Source organism: Capricornis sumatraensis, chromosome 3, assembly GCF_032405125.1.
Source record: "Capricornis sumatraensis isolate serow.1 chromosome 3, serow.2, whole genome shotgun sequence".
NCBI lineage: Eukaryota > Metazoa > Chordata > Mammalia > Artiodactyla > Bovidae > Capricornis > Capricornis sumatraensis.
In genome coordinates this window covers 135,216,270-135,240,236 of record NC_091071.1, presented here as the reverse complement: position 1 = coordinate 135,240,236, position 23,967 = coordinate 135,216,270, and the positions used below count along the sequence as shown (strand labels likewise).

Genomic DNA, 23,967 nt, shown 5'->3' with positions numbered 1-23,967 from the left:
CACACCCTTCACATACCCCTTTAATTACTTATTCTTGGTGGAGATGAAGATGTTTCTTCAAAGCAACTTGGATTAGCGTTGCACAGTAGCTCAACTTACCCCTTGTATTTCTAGCCAGTTTTCTTTGAGGAAAATTGCAACTCAGCTTTGCTTTTGGTTTCCATGCTTACGAACCAGTCCTACTGTTGTGATACGTGAACACATAATTTTGAAACTGAATCAAGACTTCCCTTAATCTATTTTGTAATTCCCATAACAGCTGAGGAACATCCAGGAGAGCAACTCAAGGTAAGGTGGGAACCCCTGAAATAGTGTTATTCTGGTTTCCTTCTTTTTTTTTCTTGTCCCCTGAAGAGTATTTATTAGCTTAGATTCAGCTTAAGTTGTAGAAAATAAATTTCAAGGGGGTAAATTGTTTACAGTTAAGATTGGAATCACATGGTTTTCTTTGTCGGACTTCTTTACGCTTCCGTTGTGATGGTTCTAAACAAGGATGACTTTGTTGCTTTCACTATGGAGGGGAAATTTGTGATAATAGCCACTATGGAGGACCTGGTTTTTAAGGAGTCAATTGAAAGCACATTACTAAAGAGATTCTATTATCAGAAAGGTGTAATAATCATTATTGTAATGGCTGATTCTGAGCTATTTCTACTAAAAAGGTCTACCTCTCTGACCTCATCTACAAGTATTCTTTGTGCCTTGTTCACTTGGTTCCAGCCATGCTAACTTTTCTTTTATTCTTTCGCCATCCCAGCCTTATTCTTTTCTTTGAACTTTTGCACTTGGTGTTTACCTCCTGGGATATTTTTCTTCCAGATGTTTATGTGACTAACTCATTGTCATTCAGGTCCCACCCTTATATATCGCCTCTGCTAAGGTTTTGCCCTGGCCAACCTGTCTAAACCAAACCTCCCGCAATCCTATTACATCTCTTTAAAAAATTTTTGAATAACATTTATTGCCAACTCAACCTTTGTTTAGAGTCTGTCTCCCCACCCCCATCCCTAGAATGTAAATGCCATAGGAAAAGAGATGTCTGTCTTTCTTCATCCTGAGTTCCCAGTGTCCAGAACAATGTTTGGCACAGAACAGGTACCCAGTAAATACATACTGAGAAAGGCAGTGGTTCAGAATCAGGGATGGGGGTGGAGTCTTTGGTCTAGTCTTGGTACTGCTCCTAGTTCACCGATAGCCCTGATCAGGGTCCTTCTCTCTCCGACTTGCTCTTCTCATCTGTGAAGCAAAGGGCTGAGCTAGATAATCTCTAAACCCTGTCTAGCTTCAATGCCAGTTCTTTAAGTTATCAAGAAATTCTATCACCTTTGCAGCAGGAGAATCTCTTATTTTTCAGTTCTTCCAAACATGCTATGGGAAGTGGGAAAACACGTGTCCAAAAGCAGCTCAAAGCTAGTACTAGAAGCAGGCAGTCAAGTCCTTGAACAGTCCCACTCTTGCAACTGTTGTTCAAATGTCAAATACCTGGCTTGATCCTGGGCTTGTTTCATGGCTTCCTCCTGAGCCAGCCTTGCTGCTTCCTTTTCCTTCTGCCATCTGTCCTCTGCTTCCCGCCGAGTCTTCTCTTCTGCTTCCTGTTTCCGCTGCTGGTACTCCAGCCGTTCTTCTTCAGCCATTTCCATCAGGTGCTTTTGCTCTTCTGCTAACTGCATTTCCAGCTCCTTCAGCCTTTGCTTTTCTGCCTCTGCAGAACAGAACAGGTAGGCTCAGCAGGGGTCTCATTATTCAAGAAAACAACTCTCTGATCTGACTCTCAAGTCTGATTCCCAGGGACTCCCCATGAGATGTTCTATGGCTTACCTGCAGCTGGTTGCCAGATCTTCTGTGGGTATTACCCTGCGTTCATTTACTAACTTGAGTCCTTTATCAGGTACCTACTGTGTGCAGTGCACTGTGCAATGAACACAAAACTTTGGGGAAGAATCTTCCAGAATCTGGTATGCAGATGGGTTGGAGACAGGTGTCAGGGCAGGGTCTGGAGAACCTTGGTGCTTACTCAGCTGGTCTGACCACTCTACAGTGGCATCATCTGCTGAAGCACTTTCCTGTTCCTCAAATATGGGCTACAGAAAATCCATACATCACCTGAAAGGCTGCCCAGCAGCCATCCAGGTGTTTGTTTCCATCTTCTAGGGAAGCAGGCAAGGAGCAGAGCTGTGTCTCCAATTTAGGCAGCTTCTGAGCAATGCTGGAAGGGCAATGCAAGGGGCTGGGTCCCACTCCAGGAGATCACTGGGACCACAAGAGTCATTGCTACAAACAAGTCTGTCTTATTTCAATCTTCTATCTCAGCTCACTAGAGTCACACCTACTAATCACTTTGAAAAAAAAAAAATCAGCTTACCCATTTAGAGTGCTTCACACTGAGACCTAGGATAGGAATAACTGGGGAGAATCAAATGAACACCCACAGGGGGATAAAAATATTTCTGTCCCAGATAGAGGGAGTTGCAGAGAGCGGAGCACCTCTCACCAGCCCTCTCAGCTTCCTCCTGCTGCTTCTTTCTCTGCAGCTCCTGACATTTCCTCCGGAACTCCTCCTGTTGCTGCCGAGCTCTCTCCTGGGCCATTTGCAACTGGAGCCACTGCCTTCTCTCCTCCTCCTCCTGCCGCTGTCGTTCTTCCTCACGTCTCTGTTTCCTCAAGCTGAGAAAACCCATAAACAGGTAAGGGAGATGGCAGAACCACTGCAGTGTCCTTACAGGACAAGCTGTGCCTCTGGTGAAGGGTTTGCAGGCTGTAGTTCACAAACAGCATCTCATGCAGAGACTGCTTTTCCAAGGGAAGCCTGACTGAACAGCAGAAGCCAGAACACAACAGGACAAACTAGAAGCCTGGAAGCTTCGACAGCTCTGTGCTCTGGGGCCTGGCCTTCAGTTCCCAGATCCTCATTTTCCATTCTTATCAAATGGATTTTGAAGTTCCTGTTTCACTGGGTTGTTGGGAAGATTAAATGAGCCCAGAAGCTTATGGAAGGGCCTTGCGCAATGCAGACAGTGTGGCAAGAGGCATAACAAATGTTTGCTGGAACGGATCTCAAAGCCTTCCCGGGAACATCCACAAACATCTGTCTGGAGTAACCCTAACGGTTTAAGACACCTTATCTTATCTTTGGTCCAGACTGTCCCTGGGATAACTGAGGATAAAATGAGACATGCTGTTTTCCCTTAGGGCATGAGCCTCTGGAGAAGATTCTTTTAAAGAGTCCCTTGAACAGCAAAGAGATCAAACTAGTCAATCCTAAAGGAAATCAACCCTGAATGTCATTGGAAAGACTGATGCCGAAGCTGAAGCTCCAATACTTTGGCCATGTGATGCAAAGAGTGGACTCATTGGAAAAGACCCTGATGCTGGGAAAGATTGAAGGCAGAAGGAGAAGGGAACCTCAGAGGACGAGATGGTTGGATGGCATCACCGGCTCAATGGACATGAGTTTGAGCAAGCTCAGGGAGGTGGTGAAGGGAAGCCAGGCAGTGGTGCAGTCCATGGGGTCGCAGAGTTGGACGTGACTAAACGACTGAACGACAACAACAATGAGCCTCAGAGCCAATGTACCCCCTGAGGAGGTCAGCCCCACTTGTCTTCTGCGTCCCGTCACAGCCGTGGCCACGACCTCGCCACCCACCGGATTTCCTCCACGCGGCGTTGCTGCTCCAGCTCCAGTTCCTCCTTCATCCTCTCTGCCCTCTCCAGCTGCTCCCGCTGGAGCCGCCTCTGCTCCTCCTGCTCCCTTCTCTTCCTCTCCACCTCCAGCCGTCTCATCTCAGCCCGCTCTGCTCGCAGCCTGTCCCGGGAAGCCTTCTCTTGTTCCCTCGTGACGAGGAAGGCCTGAGGAGCCAGAGTGTTGTCAGTGAGCAGTGATCGCGGGTGACCTCGTCTTGGCAGCACGCCCTCCTCCACCCCCACCACATGGCCTCTAATCAGAGGTAAGGTGGTTTCCACACTCTGACCACAGTCGTACAAACTCTGCTACCACTGGCCCGGGCTCTGGGCTCTGACTGACCTGGATCCAAGTCTCTCTCTTACTTGCTTCAGAATTCAAGGGTAACAGCTTAATTTCTCTGAACTGTCTTCCTCTTGGCTGGCTATTACTAGAATTAACTCAAACAGTGAAAGTGCCAACGTAATGCCTGCTGTGCTGTGGTTAGTCGCTTAGTTGTCAGCGACCCCATGGACTGTAGCCCGCCAGGCTCCTCTGGCCATGGAATTCTCCAGGCAAGAATAGTGGAGTGGGTTGCCATGCCCTCCTCCAAGGGATCTTCCCAACCCAGGGATCAAACCCAGATCTCCCACATTGCAGGCGGATTTTTTACCATCTGAGCCTCCAGGGAAGCTCAAGAAAACTGGAGTGGGTAGCCTATCCCTTCTCCAGGGGATCTTCCTGACCCAGGAGATTCTTTACCAGCTGAGCTACCATGTCTGCTGCTGCTGCTGCTAAGTCGCTTCAGTTGGGTCCAACTCCTAGCGACCCCATGGACTGCAGCCTACCAGGCTCCTCCGTCCGTGGGATGTTCCAGGCAAGAGTACTGGAGTGGGGTGCCATTGCCTTCTCCGGCCATGTCTGCTACATGTGTCTAATAATCACCCAAGGAACTTTTAAAGATTACTTGAGGCCAAAGCCCCACCTGGACCAATTTAATAAGAATACTTAGGTGGGAGGCCTTGGCAGGTTTTTAAAATTTAATTAAAGGTTTTTTTTTTTTTTTTTTTTGGCTACTCAGCAAGGCTTGTGGGATCTTAGTTCCCTGACCCGGGATTGAGCATGGCTGGCAGTAGAAGCACAGAGTCCTAACCACTGGACTGCTAGGAAACTTCTCCTCCACCCCAACCACCTACTTAAAAATATATTATTTTTCTTGGTGGTTTTAAAAAACATCTTCAGTGATGCGAATGTGAAGCCAGGGCTCATAACCACAGGTTCTAGCTAAAGGCTCCTCTAGGAGCAGTCTTAGGTGTAGATGTGTCAGACTCCTATTTAATCCTCTGCAAATCTACTTTTCCAATGAAACGTTCTGTCAGTTTCTGTGAAGAGTGTCTTAGATTTTTTGTTCTTCCTGATGCCTCCTCCTCAGTCAGAAGCATGCCTCTGAGGGGAACACTGGATGGCCGCTGTCCCATGGGAGCTCTGTGTATCCAGTATGGGGGTGGGTACTTCCTTATCTTATTTAGCCTTTGCAGAGGCAATGCAGTACTGTATATTGATAATAAATCTAGAAATTCTGAGTCTAGAGCAGGCTCAGAGAAGTTCTGCCCACAGCTTAAAATTTTCATCTGCTATATGGAGTAGAATGCTGTAGCCTTGGCAGCTGGGAAGACTGAGACCAGAAAGGAAAAAGCTTCCTGAAATCCTTTTTGGGGCTATAAAATACATACATAATAATAAAAAATAGTGCAAGAGCTCTGGAGCTCTTTTGGAGTCAAAAGATCTAAGTCTTGACGCTGCCACTTGATGGTTGCCCAACTTCTGGCAGCAAACATCTAACCCTTTTAATCTTAGCTTGTAGGTGTATGAAACGGGGTGCATCATACCTGGGTCACAAGTGAGGCTGTAGAGATTAAATGAAAATCAGCAGAATTGTTCCTATTTGCACGTAACTTCTGTGAGTTTAACCATAGTGGTTTAGCTGTGGGTATGTTTGCAGCGTTCAAAGAAAAGGCAGATAGATGTGTGTGTGTAAGTTGCCTGTGGCCCAGCTTTGTGCCGCAGTAAAGGAATGGAGGAATTTCTACAGTGTTGGGTAGGCAAGCCATGCATAAACTCCTGGCTAAGTCAAGAATATGTGCTTGGCTCTGAGGCCTGAATTCACCTTTCCTTTTAACTGTGAGGCCTGTACTTCTCACAGACGAGTGCTGTGCCGCCTTTCTGCTCATGGGGGTGGGTACATGCCCTGGCAGTTCGGGAGCCTCACAGAATGCCTCATTTCAGAGGGACTTTGCCACCCTAGTGTCTTTTATCAGATCTGGCATCTTAAAGGGTCAGAAAAAAACAAAGTAGAATAAATAAAATCATTAGGCAGTTTAATATAATCCAGGGCAGTTTTCCCCACCTCTGCAGTTGTACCAGTGAGGACAGAGATCCCTTTGGCCAGGGTGAGAATATTGAAGCCTACCTTGGAAGGGTCCTCGTGGCTTCTCTCTTCTTCAGGTTCCATGTTTCCAGGGACAGTTGCAGTCTGGGTGGGTGATGACCTTCCATCTATAGAAACTTGGCTCTCAGGAGCCTCAACTTTGGAAGAGAGCCAAGTGTCCTCTACCCCAGAGCCTGAGCGGAAGAAACCTCCACCTGAGCGGTCTTTGGTTTCCTTAGAGTTAATGACAGCAGGCCCACTCAGCTCCACAGCTGTTTCCAGATTCCCTTCCTTCCGTGTCCTTTTCCCTTTGGCTCCTGTTTTTTTTCCTTTGGGAATTAGCTGTGATTTCTTTTCAGCTTTTGATTCCTTTGACTTTCCTAGGAGAGAACAATTGGGGATAGAGGTGTAGCTAATAAACATGATCTCTGTATCCTTTTCAGTGACTTTAAAACTCCCATGTGCAATGGAATCATCTGTGTGCAGATACCTGAGCCCTGCCTTTAGAGTCTGATTTTGTAGGAATCTGCATTTTAGCTATCACTCCAAAGATTTTGAGAAGGGTAGCCCATAGACCCAGGTGGTGCTAGTGGTAAAGAACCCGCCTGCCAATGCAGGAGACATAAGAGACGTGGGTTGAATCCCTGGGTCAGGAAGATCCCTTGGAGGAGGGCATGGCAACCCAAATCCCATGGACAGTGGTGTCTGTCCAGCTACAGTCCATAGGGTCACAAAGAGTCAGATAGGACTAAAGCCACTTAGCACAGCACAGCCCATAGACCACCCTTTGAGAACCTGCTTCAACTGTGATCAGCAGTCTTGCTACTAAAAAGACTTCTGATTCACCCTGACCTATGGTGGGGACAGGACTCTCTGGAGGGAAGAAGACCTATAGACACAGCTGGAAAATCATGCCTCAAGAGTCTAGCTTGAGGTTGCAACTTTGTAACCTGGCACAGTTTGAGTCTTCCATACTCTAGGGCTTCTTTCTCAGTTCACTGCTGGGGGCCACAAGTATTTCTTTTTCCAGTCCTGCCAATGCTACCCAAGTTACAGGCTACAGCAATGTAAACTCAGCAAGACCTTAAAAAGCAGACCTCAAAAATAGATCTGGATAAGCAACAGAGTCCTACTGTATAGCACAGGGGACTATATTCAATATCCTGTGATAAACCATAATGGAAAAGAATATTAAAAATGTCTATATTGTATAAATGGGTCACTTTGCTGTAGAGCAGAGATTGGTACAACATTGTAAGTCAACTACACTTCAGTTAAAACAAAATCTGTCCCAGGAGTCTGGCTATCCAGTGTCATTTCTTGCTACAGCCTTTGATTTGTTTAGAGGGTCTTTATATGGCCAGGAAAGAATGAGTGTAGGTTTCAGGTTAAAGAAAGTCCTCAGAACACAACATTGTAAATCAATTACACTTCAATAAAAATTAAAAAGAAAGAAGGTCCTCAGAAGCATAGGCACCTGAATTCCTAGTGAGGTGCAACACAATGAACCAAGAGGAAAAATGGTAGCTGGAATAACCATTCAGCTGCTGCTGCTGCTAAGTTGCTTCAGTCGTGTCTGACTCTGTGCGACCCCATAGACGGCAGCCCACCAGGCTTCCCCAACCTTGGGGTTCTCCAGGCAAGAACACTGGAGTGGGTTGCCATTTCCTTCTCCAGTGCATGAAAGTGAAAAGTGAAAGTGAAGTCGCTCAGTCGTGTCCGACTCTTAGCGACCCCATGGACTGCAGCCCACCAGGCTCCTGCGTCCATGGGATTTTCCAGGCAAGAGTACTGGAGTGGGGTGCCATTGCCTTCTCCGGTAACCATTCAGAGCATGCTGCAAACTTCTCCTTCCCAAATGCTCTCATGGCCCAATTCTCAGCTTATGACTTATTTATTATTCATAGAGGCAGGGTTTGAAAGGCATGAATTTGGAATCAAATGGCAGGTTCAGACCTTGGGTCCACCACTTTTTACTGTTAGATGTTACTCAAATCAGTCAGCCTCTCCACATGATATAATAATGGTGATTAAGGATGTGTGGGGATTTCATGACATCATAAATGCAGAACTCCTAATGCGAGAGTCAATTCCTAGGCAGGTTGATAAGAAGTCTGGGGTCCCTGAGGAGGAGAAAGGGGTCTGGGGCTCTCAAGGAGGAGACAGGGGCCTGGAATTCTCAAGGAGGAGGAAAGGACAACTTTTTTTCTACATTCCTTAGTAAAGACTATATAACAATAATGTATCCTGCTTGAGGACATGTTTCTCCTTCCTGAAAACCTTCTGACTAATCCTGTTATCTTAAAATGTATACTATGGGAGTGGGTCTAGTAAGATCTTTACAACCATGAGATAATTTGTTTGATTTATTGTAATAACTAGTTTAAAAAGTATATAATTCCCTTCCTAAGACTAGCGAGTGGGGCACTCTCCATCCCCCTTCTGATGTCTATGTCAGAAGCTTTCTTTGTTTCTTTGAGTGATCAAGCCTGGTCCCTGGTCCTGAAGCTAAGTGTTCTTTGGAGATCAAGAATCCGACACCGTTCACCGTAAGCTATCACTAATACAATGCGAGTTCATTTAGTAGGTGTTGGTATTATTATTGTAATTTCCTTTCTTGTTAATTACAGGCTTCCAGGCTCCCCCAGTTTCCTCTATCCCTGTTTCCCAAGATACTGACAGGAAGTAAGGCCTCAACACCATCTTAGCTGTGGTCGTCAAGGAGACTCAGCACAGACAGTTTGTCCCATAGGATCCATGCTGATTCTCCGTAACACCTTCCAGCTCCCGTTAGGTGCCTTCTCCCGGGTGGACCCTTACCAACAGCAGCCTCTGCTTCCTCATGGAGTTTTCCTTCTTTCTCCCTCTTGGGTGCCTTGGACTTATCTGTCTTGGCCCTTTTCCTGCTCTTGGCTTTTTCAATCAACTCCATCTCCTAAAGGGGAAAAATTAAGGAAAGGGAACATTTTAAAGTAGGCAGCAAGGGAAAAAAAAAATCAAAAGATTATTTTGGGAATTCCCTGGCAGTCCAGTGGTTAGGACTCAGCACTTTCAATACCTGGTCAGTGAACTAAGATCCCAATTGCCAACAAACAGAAATAGAAAACAGAAGAAAAGGGAGATTATGTTGAACAAGACAGAATGGCTTAGAATGGAATTTATATGGGTTCCAGATGAAGCAAATGGATGAGACAGAGAGTGTGGAGCTGGAGGGGAGATCCTAAGATTCACCCTTTGATATAATTTCAGGTATAATTTCATAGAAGAAAAGAGAAATAGAACTTACTTGATGATCTGCCCCCCCTTTTTAAATAATTATAAAAGAATAATTTTATTTAGTTATATCTTTTTGGCTGTGCTGGGTCTTCATTGCCGCAAAGGCGTTTCTCTAGTTGCAGAGAGCGGGCTCCTTGTGGGTGGCTCCTCTGATTGCAGAGCTGGGCTTCAGAGTGCAGGCTTCGGTAGTTGCAGTATTCAGGCTTAGTTGCCCTGTGACATGTGGGATCTTCCTGGACTGGGATCCAACCCATGTCCCCTGCATTGGCAGGAGGATTCTTCACCACTGGATCACCAGGGAAGTCCTGCTCCCTTTTTTGATGCTAAACCATCATCTACAGAGCTGGATCAAAGTGAAGCAGTTTTCACCTTTGACAGATTGCTGTTGTCACAATTAATGATTAACTGGTTTAAATCAAAGCCAGCTTTATTCCCTGTTGCATCATTTGCTAGCTTTTGGGAAACTTCAAGCATATGACCATGGCTATGTCAGTTTTCACCTTTCTCCAAGGATTGGGACAATATAGTGTTTCTTCCTAACGGGATGGCACAGTCAGGCCATGACTACCCCCTCAGTACCTGTAATATTGTGACAAAATAAGAAATATATGTTTGGTCTTTGAACCTAGCCTCTGACACAGAGCTCCTAAAACCCTTGCACAAACATACCTCAGAGATAGTGTGGGTTTGGTTGTAGACCACCCCAACAGTGTGAATACTGGAAATAAAGCATGTCACATGAATATTTTGTTTCCCAGGGCATATGAAAATTATGTTTACTTGTGTAGTCTATTAAAGTGTGCAGTAGCATTATGTCTAAAAAAATAGTGTGCATACCTGAATTTGAAAATGCTATATTGCAAAAAAACTGTTAACTATCATCTGAGCCTTCAACAAATCGTAATCTCTTTTTTTCTTTATTTGCCGTGTCACAAGGCATGTGGGATCTTAGGTCCCCTACCAGGGACTGAACCTGGGCCGCAGCAGTAAAAGTGCTGAGTCCTAGCCACTGGACAACCAGAGAATTCCCCACAAATGTTCTTAATGGCATCTAGGATGCTGAATACTTTTCAGAAGGTTCTCAATCGACTTTACCCAGATCCATCCAAGGAATCACCAAGTGTGGCAGCTATAGTCTTAAGAAGTGTATTTGTTAAAAAATAAGAATTGAAAGTCAAAATGACTCCTTGATATGTGGGCTGCACAATGTTGTGTTAGAAGGCATGAAAACAACCCTAATCTTGTCCATCTCCATTAGAGCTCTTGGCTGGCTAGTTGATTGTCAACGAGAAGTAATATTTTGAAATGGATCTTTTTTTTTTCTGAGCAGTAGGTCTCAACAGTGGGCTTAAAATACTCAGTAAAGACGTTGCTAACAGATAAGCTGTCATCCAGGCTTTGTTGGTCTACATACAGAACACAGGTGGAATAGATTTAGCATAAATCTTAAGGGCCCTAGGATTTTTGGAATGGTAAGCATGGGCTTCAACTTCAAGTCACCAGCTGCATTAGCCCCTAACATGATGTCAGCCCGTCCTCTGAAGATTTGATGCCAGGCATTGACGTCTCTCCAGCTCTGAAAGTCCAAGATGGCATCTTCTTTCAATGTAAGGCTGTTCATCAACATTGAAGATCTATTGTTTAGTGTATCCACCTTCATTAATTATCTTAGCTAGAGCTTCTAGATAACTTGCTGCTTCACCTTCATGCCTTAAACCTTATGAAACAACATTTGCTCACTTCAAATTCTTCTTTTCCAGCTTCTTCACCTCTCTGAGTCTTCACAGACTTGAAGAAAGTTAAGACCTTGCTCTGGATTAGGCTTTGGCGTATGAGAACGTTGTGGTTGATTTGATCTTCCATCCAGACCACTTAAACCTTCTCCATATCAGCAATAAGCCCATTTTGTTTTCTTACCATTCATGCGTTCACTGGAGTAGCACTTTAAATTTCCTTCAAGAACTTTTCCTTTGCAGTCACAACTTGGCTAACCGTTTGGTGCAAGAGGCCAAGCTTTTTGGCTGCTCTCAGCTTTCCACGTGGCTTCCTCATTAACCATTTCTAGCTTTTGATATAAATTGGGAAACATGAGTTGTTGTTGGCTGTTGTGACATGTGAGACGTTTCCTTTTACTTGAAAACTTAGAGGCCCCTAGGGGCTTCCCTGGTGGCTCAGAGGTTAAAGCGTCCGCCTCTAATATGGGAGATCTGGGTTCGATCCCTGGGTTGGGAAGATCCCATGGAGAAGGAAATGGCAACCCACTCCAGTATTCTTGCCTGGAAAATCCCACGGACGGAGGAGCCTGGTGGGTTACAGTCCATGGGGTCGCAAAGAGTTGGACACGACTGAGCGACTTAACTAGAGGCCCCTGCAGGGTTATCAACTGGCCTGATTTCAGTGTTGTCGTGTCTCAGGGAATGGGGGTGGGGGAGAGGCTTGAGGAAAGGAACAGAGGGAACGGCTGGTTGGTAGAGCAGTCAGAACACACACATTTATTGATTAGATTCACCATCTCATATGGGTATGGTTCATGATACCCCAAAACAATTACAATGGTAACATCAAATATCACTCACTGATCACACTTCAGTATCAATATCAATAACCTCAGATACACAGATGACACCACCCTTATGGCAGAAAGAGAAGAACTAAAGAATTTCTTGATGAAAGTGAAAGAGGAGAGTGAAAAATTTGGCTTAAAACTCAACATTCAGAAAACTAAGATCATGGCATCCAATCCCATCACTTCATGGCAAATAGATGGGGAAACAGTGGAGATGGTGGCTGACTTTATTTTTTTGGGCTCCAGAATCACTGCAGATGGTGACTGCAGCCATGAAATTAACAGACACTTGTTCCTTGGAAGAAAAGCTATGAGCAACCTAGACAGCATATTGAAAAGCAGAGACACTGCTTTGCCAACAAAGGTCTGTTTAGTCAAAGCTATGGTTTTTCCAGTAGTTATATATGGATGTGAGAGTTGGACTATAAAGAAAGCTGAGTGCCATAGGATTGATGCTTTTGAACTGTGGTGTTAGAGAAGACTCTTGGGAGTCCCTTGGACTGCAAGGAGATCCAACCAGTCCATCCTAAAGGAAATCAGTCCTGAATATTCATTGGAAGGACTGATACTGAAGCTGAAGCCCCAGTACTTTTTTACCTGATGCAAAGAACTGACTCATTGGAAAAGACCCTGATGCTGGGAAAGATTGAAGGCAGGAGGAGAAGGGGACGACAGAGGATGAAATAGTTGGATGGCATCACTGACTCGATAAACATGAGTATGAGCAAGCTCCAAGAGTTGATGATGGACAGGGAAGCCTGGCGTGCTGCATGCAGTCCATGGGGTCACAAAGAGTTGGACACGACTGAACTGAACTGATCACATATCACCAAAACAAATACAATAATAATGAAAAAGCTTGAAATGTTTTGAGAATTATCAAAATGTGACACAGACAATGAAATGAGCAAATGCTGTTCGAAAAAATGGTGCTGATAGACTTGCTTGCTTTCAATCTGTAAAATCACATTATCTGTGAAGCCAATAAAGTGAAGCACAATAAAATGAGAGACATGCCTGTAACTTCTGGAGCATAAGCATGAAAGGATTGTCTTTTGTTATTCATTAACAAGCCCCTTTCAACAACACCTGAGATTATGTTAATATCATTATTTTGGAAAGCCCCTAAAAAGGGGCACTGGTTGCCAGGAGAAACAATCACGTGATCAGAACGTTGGACCTTTCAGCCCCTAACCCTCCCACTACCTTAGAGGAGGGGAGAAGTGTTAGAAGTTGCATTAATCACCATTTGCCAGTGACTTAATCAATCGTGCTTATGTAACGAAATCCCTATAAAAGCTCTAACCAAACATGTTCAGACTGCTCCAGGGCTGGTGAACACATCTGTGTGGTAGGAGGGTAGCACATCCCAAACTCCAGGGGGACGGGAACACCTGTGTTTGGGACCCGTCAGGGCCTTGCCCTGTGTGTCTCTTCCTCGCTGTTCACTTGGACGGTGAGTCCCCTACATATGAACCTTCAAGTTGTGAACTTCCAAAGATGTGGACATGCCTTTGCATGTCCAATCACATAAGTTAGTTCACGTGTCTGGTGTACATTGTCACATGCATGCATCCTCTACAAGTGGTTGTGCTTTGGTGTACTTTACAGTTTGGTAGAGTAGTACAGTATCTTTACTGCAAGACCAGGATGTTCACCCAATGCCAGCCCTTGTACGCCAGCACTGTACTACTCTACTTTTCAAGTGTTAATCACTCAGTTGTGTCTGACTCTTTGGGACACCACAGACTGTAGCCCACCTGGCTCCTCCCTGTCCTTGGGATTCTCCAGGGAAGAATACTGGAGTGGGTTGTCATTCCCTTCTCCAGAGGATCTTTTCTATCCAGGGATCGAACCCACATCTCCAGGACTGCAGGCCAATTTTAGGGAAGATTAAAAATGTTTTGTTTCTGTATTTGTTATGTATTATTTGTGTGAAAGGGCTTCCCTAGTGGGTTAGATGGTAAAGCATTTGCCTGCAGTGTGGGAGACCTGGGTTCGATCCCTGGGTTGGGGAGATCTCCTGGAGAAGGAAATGGCAACCCACTCCAGTACTCTTGCCTGGAAAATTCCATGGACTGAGGAGCCTAGTAGGCTACAGTCCATGGGGTCGCAAAGAGTTGGACATGACTGAGCAACTTCACTTTACTTTATTTCTGTGAAAAGTATTACAAACCTATTACAGTATAGTACTATATAGCTGACTGTATTAGCTGCGTACCTAGGCTAACTTTGTTGGACTTAATGAACAAACTGAACTTACGAACACGCTCGAACTCATTCGTATGTAGGGGACTTACTGTATCCTTTAAAATATCTTTTGTAATAAATCAGTAGTAGTAAGTAAATGTTTCCTGAGCTGTTCTAGCAAATTACTGAACCTGAGGATGGGTTGTAGGAACCCCCTATGTATAGCTTTTTGATCAGAAGTACAGGTGACAACCTGGGACTTGGTGGCTGAAGTGGAACAGGCATGTGGGACTGAACCCTTCACCTGTGGGGCCTGTGCTAATTCCTGGTAGTCAGCGTCAGAGTAGAATTGTAGGACCCCTGCTTGGTGTCCAGAGAGCTGCAGAATTGGTTGATGTGGGAAAACCCTTCACACATTTCATGCCAGAAGTGATATGAAAGTGTAGGAAAACTAAACGTCCTTCTAGTACCTTTGTAGAAATTAGAAAAGTGTACCCCATGCTTCAGAAAGATGCAACCCATTACTGGGATGCAGGGCATGGTGAGTGAACCACAGAGTGGATTTGAGGTCTCACTGCCCCCTTTGCAGGTGCCCTTGTCTAGTAAGCAGTCTACACAACTGGACATGGCAACCCTGCTGGGAGCACCTTCCAGGTGGGGTTTTGGACCAAGCACGTACCGAGGTGTTTGCACTCACGTTACTGACGTCATTTGATGTCTGCTGGTTGAACAGCCTTGGCTCAGTCTTCCCTTCTTTTCCTCTTGGAAGAAAAGATGTGTCTATAGGATCCAGCCCTTCTGGTGAGTCAGGCCCACGTCCTGGAAGTCCTCTGTGCCGATGGTGTACATTATAATCTTTGCCCCTGTGAAAAAAAGTAAAACAGGACCAAACTAAAGAAAAACTCTGGTGTACACACCACTATATGTAAAATAAACAAGAGAATTTGCTGTATAGCACAGGGAACTCTAGACGATACCTTGTTACAGCCTACGACGGAAAAGAAGCAGAAAAAAAGAGCTATGTACAATTGAATCACTTTGCTGTTCACCTGAAACTGGACCACAGCCTTGTGGTGAAGGGGCTTGCATAACCCCGTGAAGCTGTGAGCCATGCCTTGCAGGGCCACCCAAGACGGGGGTCAGAGTGGAGGTTTTGACAAAACGTGGTCCACAGGAGGAGGAAACGGCAACCCACTCCAGTATACGTGTCTAGAGAACCTCACGAACAGTGAAAACGCAAAAGATGTGACGCCAAGATAAGACCTCCAGTTTGGAAGGTGTCCAATATGCTATGGGGGATAGCAGAGGGCAATTACGAATAGCTCCAGAAAGAATGAAGCGGCTGGGCCAAAGCAGAAACAATCCTCAGTTGTGGATGTGTCCAGTGTTGTAAAGAGCAATATTGCATAGGAACCTGGAATGTTAGGTCTGTGAATCAAGGTAAAGTGGACGTGGTCAAGCAGCAGATGGTAAGATTGAACGTCGACATCTTAGGACTCAGTGAACTAAAATGGACGGGAATGGGTGAATTTAATTCAGATGACCATTATATCTACTACTATGGGCAAAAATGCCTTAGAAGAAATAGCCTTCATAGACAACAAATGAGTTCAAAATGCAGTACTTGGGTACAACCTCAAAAGTGACAGAATGAGCTCGGGTCATTTCTAAGCAAACTATTCAACATCATCGTAAATCAACTATACTTCAATTAAAAAGAAAAAGAAAAACTCTAGTGAACAGGAAGAGGGAAAATGAACAAACACTGATTGAACAACTGTGTTCTGCCAGGCACTGGACTGTGGTGGGCATTTGACACACTTGATCAGCCCTCTTTTTCTCAACACATCCTGAATAAAGGAGATTAGAAAGTTTAGCCTTCACTTTTGGGGTTCTCTCAGGCTCAAGTTTCTTTTATCAGTGGCTTAGTAAAGTAAATGTTGCTCAGTCGTGTCCGACTCTTTGTGACCCCATGGACTGTAGCCTACCAGGTTCCTCCATCCATGGGATTTTCCAGGCAAGAATACTGGAGTGGGTTGCCATTTCCTTCTCCAGGAGATCTTCCGGATCCAGGGATTGAACCCAGGTCTCCCGCGTTGTAAGCAGACGCTTTACCATCTTTATCAGTGGCTTGGTTGAAGAAAAAGTGACCTTTAAGAAAGAGTGTCATCAGAACATGAACCTACCTATATATCTACTTTTTACACCCTCTGAATTCTATTCTTGATCAAATTCAGCCACCAAAGGTCATTGCTGTTTGAGTATGATCCTGTGTAGAACCACTGTCATAGACCATGTACCTGGAGGGCAGCTGACTTATGTTCTCCAGGTAAAAAATGTCACTACGACAGAGCCACATGGATTCAGTAACAGCTGCAGCAGCAGCTACTGTTGTGTCAGGCCTGGTCCTGAATGTTTTATTTTTTAGCTAAATCAGTATTATATTTACTGTGCTGGGCTAGTACAGAGCCTTACTATAGAAACTTGAGAAATACTTGTCGAATGAGGTAAATGGAATTTCCTATAAATATATGAGTCTTTAAATCATTCAGTGTCACTCTATAAAAACCCATAGAAGTATCCTTTAGAATTTAGTGGTAGGAAAACCTTTATTTCCCCTGAGGAATAAGCATGCTGCAAATGAAAACCACAAAACCTGACTGAGTTGCTCCTTTTTGGCTTTTTTTGCATTCACATTCAGTCTGAAAGTCTGAAGTTTTCAATTTTCTCTTTTTTTTGAAAGTCTGAACTTTAGTCACTTATTGAAGATTGTTGATGTCCTTTTTTTTTTTTCCCTCCAGATTAAAAAAAATTTGGGGGGGTTATTATCTAGTCTTTTTGTGTGTGTGTGGGTAGGCTGGGGTGGTGTGTTATTATAAGCAGTTTAAATCCATTTTGGAGAAGATGAAATACAAAAGTTAAAAAGTGGAATTCTTCAGATAGCTGCCTCACCACCCAAGTGCTCATCCTTCTTTATTCCTAGGGAACACCCAGCCTTTTTTTGACCCAGGAGGGAATCCTTATACCACAAGGCAGGTGAGGGCAGATTCGCATATCACTGAGGCTCATGGGAGGTCACAAGAGGCTGTCGTTCCAGCTGCTACTGCCAAACAAGGCTTAGGTCAAGTGACTAAGCCTGACTGGCTGAGCTGCTGGCTGAGGAGCTCATAGTTAGCACATAGTCAGCACGTAGGAAGCACTTAATACATGTTAGCAATTTATTAGTATTAATAGTATTATTGATTTCACCCAGGGCTGGGTGAATGCTGAGAGGAGAAACCAAGGTTGGGTTGCCCATGCCTTCTGGGCATGGCTGCAGAGCTCAGACGTGGAGAAATGGAGAAAGCAGCTTCCACACGGTTTAGAGTTCAACTTTGCTTCTCACCCACCCAGCCAAAGAACAGGTTTAAAAGTAGGAAACACATCACGATATAATCTTTCCCCCAAATCTTTGTTTCTTAGCCAGTAATTTGATTCTGGCTGCCAGAGCCTGTGGTTGGTTAGCTGAGAATCTTCATGTCGCTTAGGAAAAAACAGAAATGAAGTTCATTAAAAGCAAAGAAAACCAAAAGTTGAGAAGTCCATGTTAGGACGGCTTTGAATACTTACGCCTTTTGGACAGTATCTGCCTCAGGGGTCTGCATGTGCTCAGCCAGGGAAGCACAAAGAGGGTCAAGGGTCATATTCCTCGGCACTGGGTCTGCAAAGACAAAGAGCATCCTGAATCAGCAAAGGACAGCAGGCTGTGATCCCAGACACGAGAATACATCTACCTGGTGAGCAGTCAACAGCATGCCAATGAGAACAATAGGGTATGTTATACCTAGGAAATTCACAAATACTGCAGAAACTAGAGCTGACACATGGCAAGTGATATTAAAATCAGTAAGCCTCATTGGGAAAGCGATATGACAGTACATACCAAGATCTAGAAAAACGTTCTTGTCTTTGACCAGGAATCTCACTCCTGGGCATTATCATAAGGAAATAATTTAAAAGAAGAAACAAGCTTTTTGTACAAAGTTGTTCATTACAACATCATCAATAATAAAAAATTAGAAACAGCCAAACAATGGGAAATTTGCAATGCATTATTTTGACATTTAAAATTATGGTTGAAAAGATAAATCAGCAGTATGGAAAATATGATATAACGACAAGTAAAAAAATAGTAGACTATAGAATTGTGTGTTAAAGCTCTATAAAATATGTGTGTAGATGGATAAGAGCTGGAAGAGAAAACAGAAAGAGGAAATAATACGTTAAAGGGGTTTATGGGTGTTTAAATTTTTTCTTAAAACCCCAGCATTGTTATAACCTTGAAAAGAAAATTGATTAAAAATTCTTATATTTTGAGGAAGGTTTATGCAGGCTACACAGCTATTGCTGGGTTCTCTGAAGACCATACTGGGTAGTTTTTAGAATGAAAAGAGTCTCCAGACTGACTTCATATTAGACTAGGATACTTTTAATTTTAGTTACTTTAAACAATTTTTAATTATGAAAGATATATTTCATTGAAGAATATAGGAAAACACAAGTATAAATAAGAACCCTCCCCATCAACACGTAATTATTACAATGACTAAAAAGACTGACTATACTGAGAATTAACAAAGATCCAACGGAACCAGAATGCAAATTTACTGTTGGTTAGAATGTAAAATGGTACAATCACTTAGGAAAACAGTTTGACCGTTTCTTGAAAAATTAAATATTAAATATACCATATCATCCAACCATTATACTCCTAGGTATTTTACTCAAAAAGGATGAAAGCATATGTCCACATAAGTACTTATACACAAATGGTCATAGCAACTTTATTTGCAATAGTCAAAAACTTGTAACAACCGACATACCCATCAACAGGTGAATGGATAAAATGCTAGTATATACATACAATGCAATACTACTCAGTAGCAAATAGAAAGGAAATATTGATACACTCAGCAATATGGATGAATCTCAAAAGAATTATGTGGAGTGAAAGCAACCAAAGAATGGTATATATGGTATGCTTCCATTTATATAAATTCTAGAAAGTGAAAACCAGTCTATAGTGACAGAAAGCAGATTGGTTTGGAAATGAGAGAGACTGGTGTTAGACTAGAGGCAGAAGAATCGTTTGGAAAAGATGAAATGTTTTGTCTTGACTGTGGTGAGTTTCATGAGTACAGACATGTATCAGAACTTACCTAGTAGACCTGGAGTTCTCATCACAAGGAAAAAAAGTAACTATGTGTGCTGGCTGATGTTAACTGTGGTAACCATTTTGCAATATATATCACATCATTATGTGGTACCTCTTAAACTAATTACAATGTTATATGTCAATTATATCTCCAGAAAACTAGAAGCTGCCCCTTCAAATCATAGCAATATTTAATGTTTCTATAGAAGAAAACTGATGGTTGAATAATTTTATATTCTACTAAATAATTATATATGATTAAAATCTAAGGAAAAGTGAAGTTGATTGCATTAAAATCTTTATAGAAAAATAGCAATATTTAACACTTAAAGATAATTTATCTAATTGTACAATTTAAATAGGTATAATTTATTATAAGGCTGTTTAAAAAGCTTAACAAAGTTAAGTTTTATGGCCACCTCATGCGAAGAGCTGACTCATTGGAAAAGACTCTGATGCTGGGAGGGATTGGGGACAGGAGGAGAAGGGGATGACAGAGGAGGAGATGGCTGGATGGCATCACCGACTCGATGGACATGAGTTTGGGTGAACTCTGGGAGGTGGTGATGGACAGGGAGGCCTGGCGTGCTGCAGTTCATGGGGTCGCAAAGAGTTGGACACGACTGAGCGACTGAACTGAACTAAACTGAAGATATATTAATACAAATAAAGTGTTTAAAACAGTGCTGGCACCTGCTAAAAACAAGAATCAAAAAAAAAAAAAAGACCCCACCACTACAACAACAAGACCCCCAAAACCCCAAAAAACCTTGACTCATGATCCCTCTACTTACATACAACTACAGCAAATATTTTGGTGTATATACTTTCATGCATATATAGTAAATATACACTCATATTTTAATAAGTTAATGAAATGATACATATAATTCAAATCAACTTTTATGTTATTAGAATCTCCCATATCATTAAATATTCTAAAAATGATTTTAATAACAGTATGGCATGTCATCCTATGGATACCTTAATTGACTTAACCAAACATGTAGCTTTTAAAATTCAAGTTGTTTTGAATTTTTATAACTAAAATGTACTTTATATAGCATATGCTTATCAGGAATGTTTCTGTTTACCAAAGGACTTAATTCTTTGTCCACATCTATTACTATTGAAGAGTGTACAGGCTTTTGGGTAAAATGTCTATTGCTGAATTTCTTCCCAGAAAATTTGTACCAATTTACATGCCAAAGAAATGATCATCCATCCCTTCATTTATCCCATGTTTATTAAATACCTGCTACATGATGGTCATTATATTAGGTGCTGGGAATATAGTGGTGAGTAGGATGGATACACACCCTGGTCTCAGGAAGCTTAAATTTTAGTGGGGAAGATGGATACTAGCACAAAGTAAAACAAAGAAAAATGAAATAATTTAAAAAGTTAAAAAAAAAACTTTTTGAAAGGAAGACTCTACTATTCAATCCCCTCTCTCTTTGAGCAGTAGATTCTTGCACGAATTAATTGATTTTTCCTCAATTTTGTTTATTTAAAGATATCATAACTTCAAAGAACCTCTTGATGAAAGTGAAAGAGGAGAGTGAAAAAGTTGGTTTAAAACTCAACATTCAGAAAACTAAGATCATGGCATCTGGTCCCATCACTTCATGGCAAATAGGTGGGGAAACAATGGAAACAGTGAGAGACTTTGTTGTTTTGGGCTCCAAAATCACTGCAGATGGTGACTGCAGCCATTAGATTAGAAGTTCCTTGCTCCTTGGAAGAAAAGCTATATCAACATAGACAGCATATTAAAAAGCAGAGACGTTATTACTTTGCCGACAAAGGTCCATGTAGTCAAAGCTATGGTTTTTTCAGTAGTCGTGTATGAATGTGAGAGTTGGACCATAAACAAAGCTGAGCGCTGAAGAATTGATGCTTTTGAATTGTGGTGTTGGAAAAGACTCTTGAGAGTCCCTCAGACTGCAAGGAGATCCAATCAGTCCATCCTAAAGGAAATCAGTCCTGAATATTCATTGGAAGGACTGATGCTGAAGCTGAAACTCCAATAGTTTGGCTACTTGATAAGATAAGAAGAGCTGACTTATTGGAAAAGACGCTTATGCTGGGAAAGATTGAAGGCAAGAGGAAAAGGGGACGGCAGAGGATAAGATGGTTGGATGGCATCACAGACTCAATGGATATGAGTTTGAGTAAGCTCCAAAAGTTGGTGATGGACAGGGAAGCTTGGTGTGCAGCAGTCCATGGGGCTGCAAAGAGTCGGACACAACTGAGCAACTGAACTGGTAACTTCAAAAAAAGATTTGAAAAGAAAAAATGTACCTGTTATCCCACCAGCATTATTCCCTTAATAGTAGTAATAATTTACTCATTTTTCAGTGTTCAGTGGTGTCCGCACTGCCATGCAGAGGCACTTGGGTTCCTTTCTGCTATTGCCAAATGTTAAGGATGGCATCTACTGTCTCATACATCAACCTCCAGACTTTGGAGTGGGGACAAAATTGTCAATGTATGAGGTTGTTGAGGAAGCTGGAAAGGTTGATTGGCTTGGTACCCGGAATTTATTTGGTCTTGGATAACATGTAAATATTAATAGAGAGTGGGAACTGATTTAAGTATTTTTGTGATTAAGAGGAATTCTGTGAGGGTTTCTTTCCCTAACTTGCCGGCTCAGTAAAATCTGTCTCATGGAACGTATTTCACTGCTCTTCACCAGTTTTGAAATTTGGGACAAAGCACTACATGACCAGCAGAGGGCGCTTTGGTATTGACCAAAAGCTGAGGGTTTACAACTGGTGTGATTTCACGGTTTTGATTGGAATTGATATCCTGTCACTGGGGTGTGGACCATAGAAGGGTGTTTTGTTTTGCTTCTCTAGTAAAACTACCTTATCTTTAGGAAGTATTGGAATAAACCAAGTCAGCACTTTGACTAATAACGTACAATTTTAACTGTTTTTTAAAAAAGCTAGAACAGCAGAGCATAGAAAAACTGCTGTATAATGATTACCCATGTACTTCCCACCTACCTTTGTGAAATCTTAGCATTTTGCCATATTTGATGCACATTTTTTCTGAAGAGATAAAACAATTCAGATATCACCTAAGACTTCATTGTATCACATAAAATCCTATTTCTCTCACTCTCTCCCCAGAGGGGAGTCACTAAGTCATGTCCAACTCTTTGTGACCCCATAGACTATAGTCCGCCAGGCTCCTCTGTCCGTGGGATTATCCTGGCAGGAATACTGGAGTCAGTTGCCATTTCCTTCTCCAGGGAGTCTTCCCAATCTGGGGATTGAACCCCCATCTCCTGCAATATAGGCAGATTCTTCACCACTAAACCACCATGGAAGCCCTTAAATTTGGTATTTATCAACTGAGTTCAGAATATGCTACCCCCTAAACACTGCACCTTGGCATATTGACTACTTTAAGCGGAAGGAATCTGAGAAAGGGGAGTGCAAATTATCAGACCTACTACTCATGTAAGAGGTAGGTTCTATTGGTTGGCCGAAAAGTTTGTTTGGGTTTTTCTGTAAGATGTTATGGAAAAACTCAAACTTTTTGGCCAACTCAATATCTGGAGGAAGGGAGCACCCTTATCTCTGAAGACAGAGGGACTCTGAGAGGAAAGCAGACAAACAAGCCTTGCTCTCTTTCCTCCACTTGATTACCCTTTGTACTTACCCTTTTCTCCTATCACATTTTCCCACAACTTTCCACTCTTCGTCAAACCTACTTAAAAACATACTCAGGCTTAACCACTTCTTCGGTTCCTTATTTCTTAATAAAACCTCCCTTGTGACATAAAGCTTGTATCAAATAAATTTGTGTGCTTTTCTCTTATTAGTCTGTCTTTGTCATTTTAATTTTTCAGGCCCAGCGAGGGCCTCAAAGACAGTAGAAGAAAAGTTTTTCCTCTCCTACACAGGTCTCTCCCAGGTGGCTCAGTGGTAAAGAGCCTGCCTGCCAGTGCAGGAGTCATAGGAGACGTGGGTTCGATCCCCGGGTTGGGAAGATCCCCTGGAGGACGAAATGGCAACCCACTCCGGTATTCCTGCCTAGAGAATCCCATGGACAGAGGAGCCTGGCGGGACCCAGTCCATGGGGTGGCAAAGAGTTGGACACACCGATTGCACACACTAACACAACTTCCAGATTCTAACAACCAGTAGAGCTACCAGGCTGCGATGGCGCAGGAGTGGCCGAGAGGAGCTACCCCAAATCCGAGGAAGGGGCGGCGGCCGAGAGGAGCTAACCCACGTCCAAGGAGCGGCGGCGGTGCCGGCGCAGGAGGGCCGACAGGAGCTACTCCACGTTCAAGGTCAGGAGGGGCACTTGTCCAAGGTAAGGAGCAGCAGCTGCGCTTTGCTGGAGCAGCCATGAAGAGATACCCCACGTCCAAGGTAAGAGAAAACCAAGTAAGATGGTATGTGCTGCGAGACAGCATCAGAGGGCAGACACACTGAAACCATAATCACAGAGAACTAGTCAGTCTGATCACATGGACCACAGCCTTGTCTAACTCAATGAAACTAAGCCATGCCATGTGGGGCCACCCAAGACGGACGGATCATGGTGGAGAGGTCTGACAGAATGTGGTCCCCTGGAGAAGGGAATGGCAAACCCCTTCAGTATTCTTGCCTTGAGAACCCCGTGAACAGTATGAA

At 43.3% G+C, this 23,967-nt stretch overlaps 1 protein-coding gene across 1 annotated transcript in view; it reads right to left on the bottom strand.

The window, feature by feature from the left end:
• Positions 1 to 23,967, bottom strand: part of KIAA2012 (KIAA2012 ortholog) — a 130,285-nt gene that overhangs the window by 901 nt on the left and 105,417 nt on the right. Inside the window, exons 15-21 of the mRNA XM_068968703.1 lie at positions 17,728 to 17,818; positions 14,816 to 14,981; positions 8,907 to 9,021; positions 6,129 to 6,466; positions 3,644 to 3,846; positions 2,492 to 2,664; positions 1,483 to 1,702 (exon numbers count right to left, since the gene is read on the bottom strand). Of these exons, the coding sequence (XP_068824804.1) occupies positions 1,483 to 1,702; positions 2,492 to 2,664; positions 3,644 to 3,846; positions 6,129 to 6,466; positions 8,907 to 9,021; positions 14,816 to 14,981; positions 17,728 to 17,818 (1,306 nt within the window). The remainder of the gene's footprint in view (positions 1 to 1,482; positions 1,703 to 2,491; positions 2,665 to 3,643; positions 3,847 to 6,128; positions 6,467 to 8,906; positions 9,022 to 14,815; positions 14,982 to 17,727; positions 17,819 to 23,967) is intronic.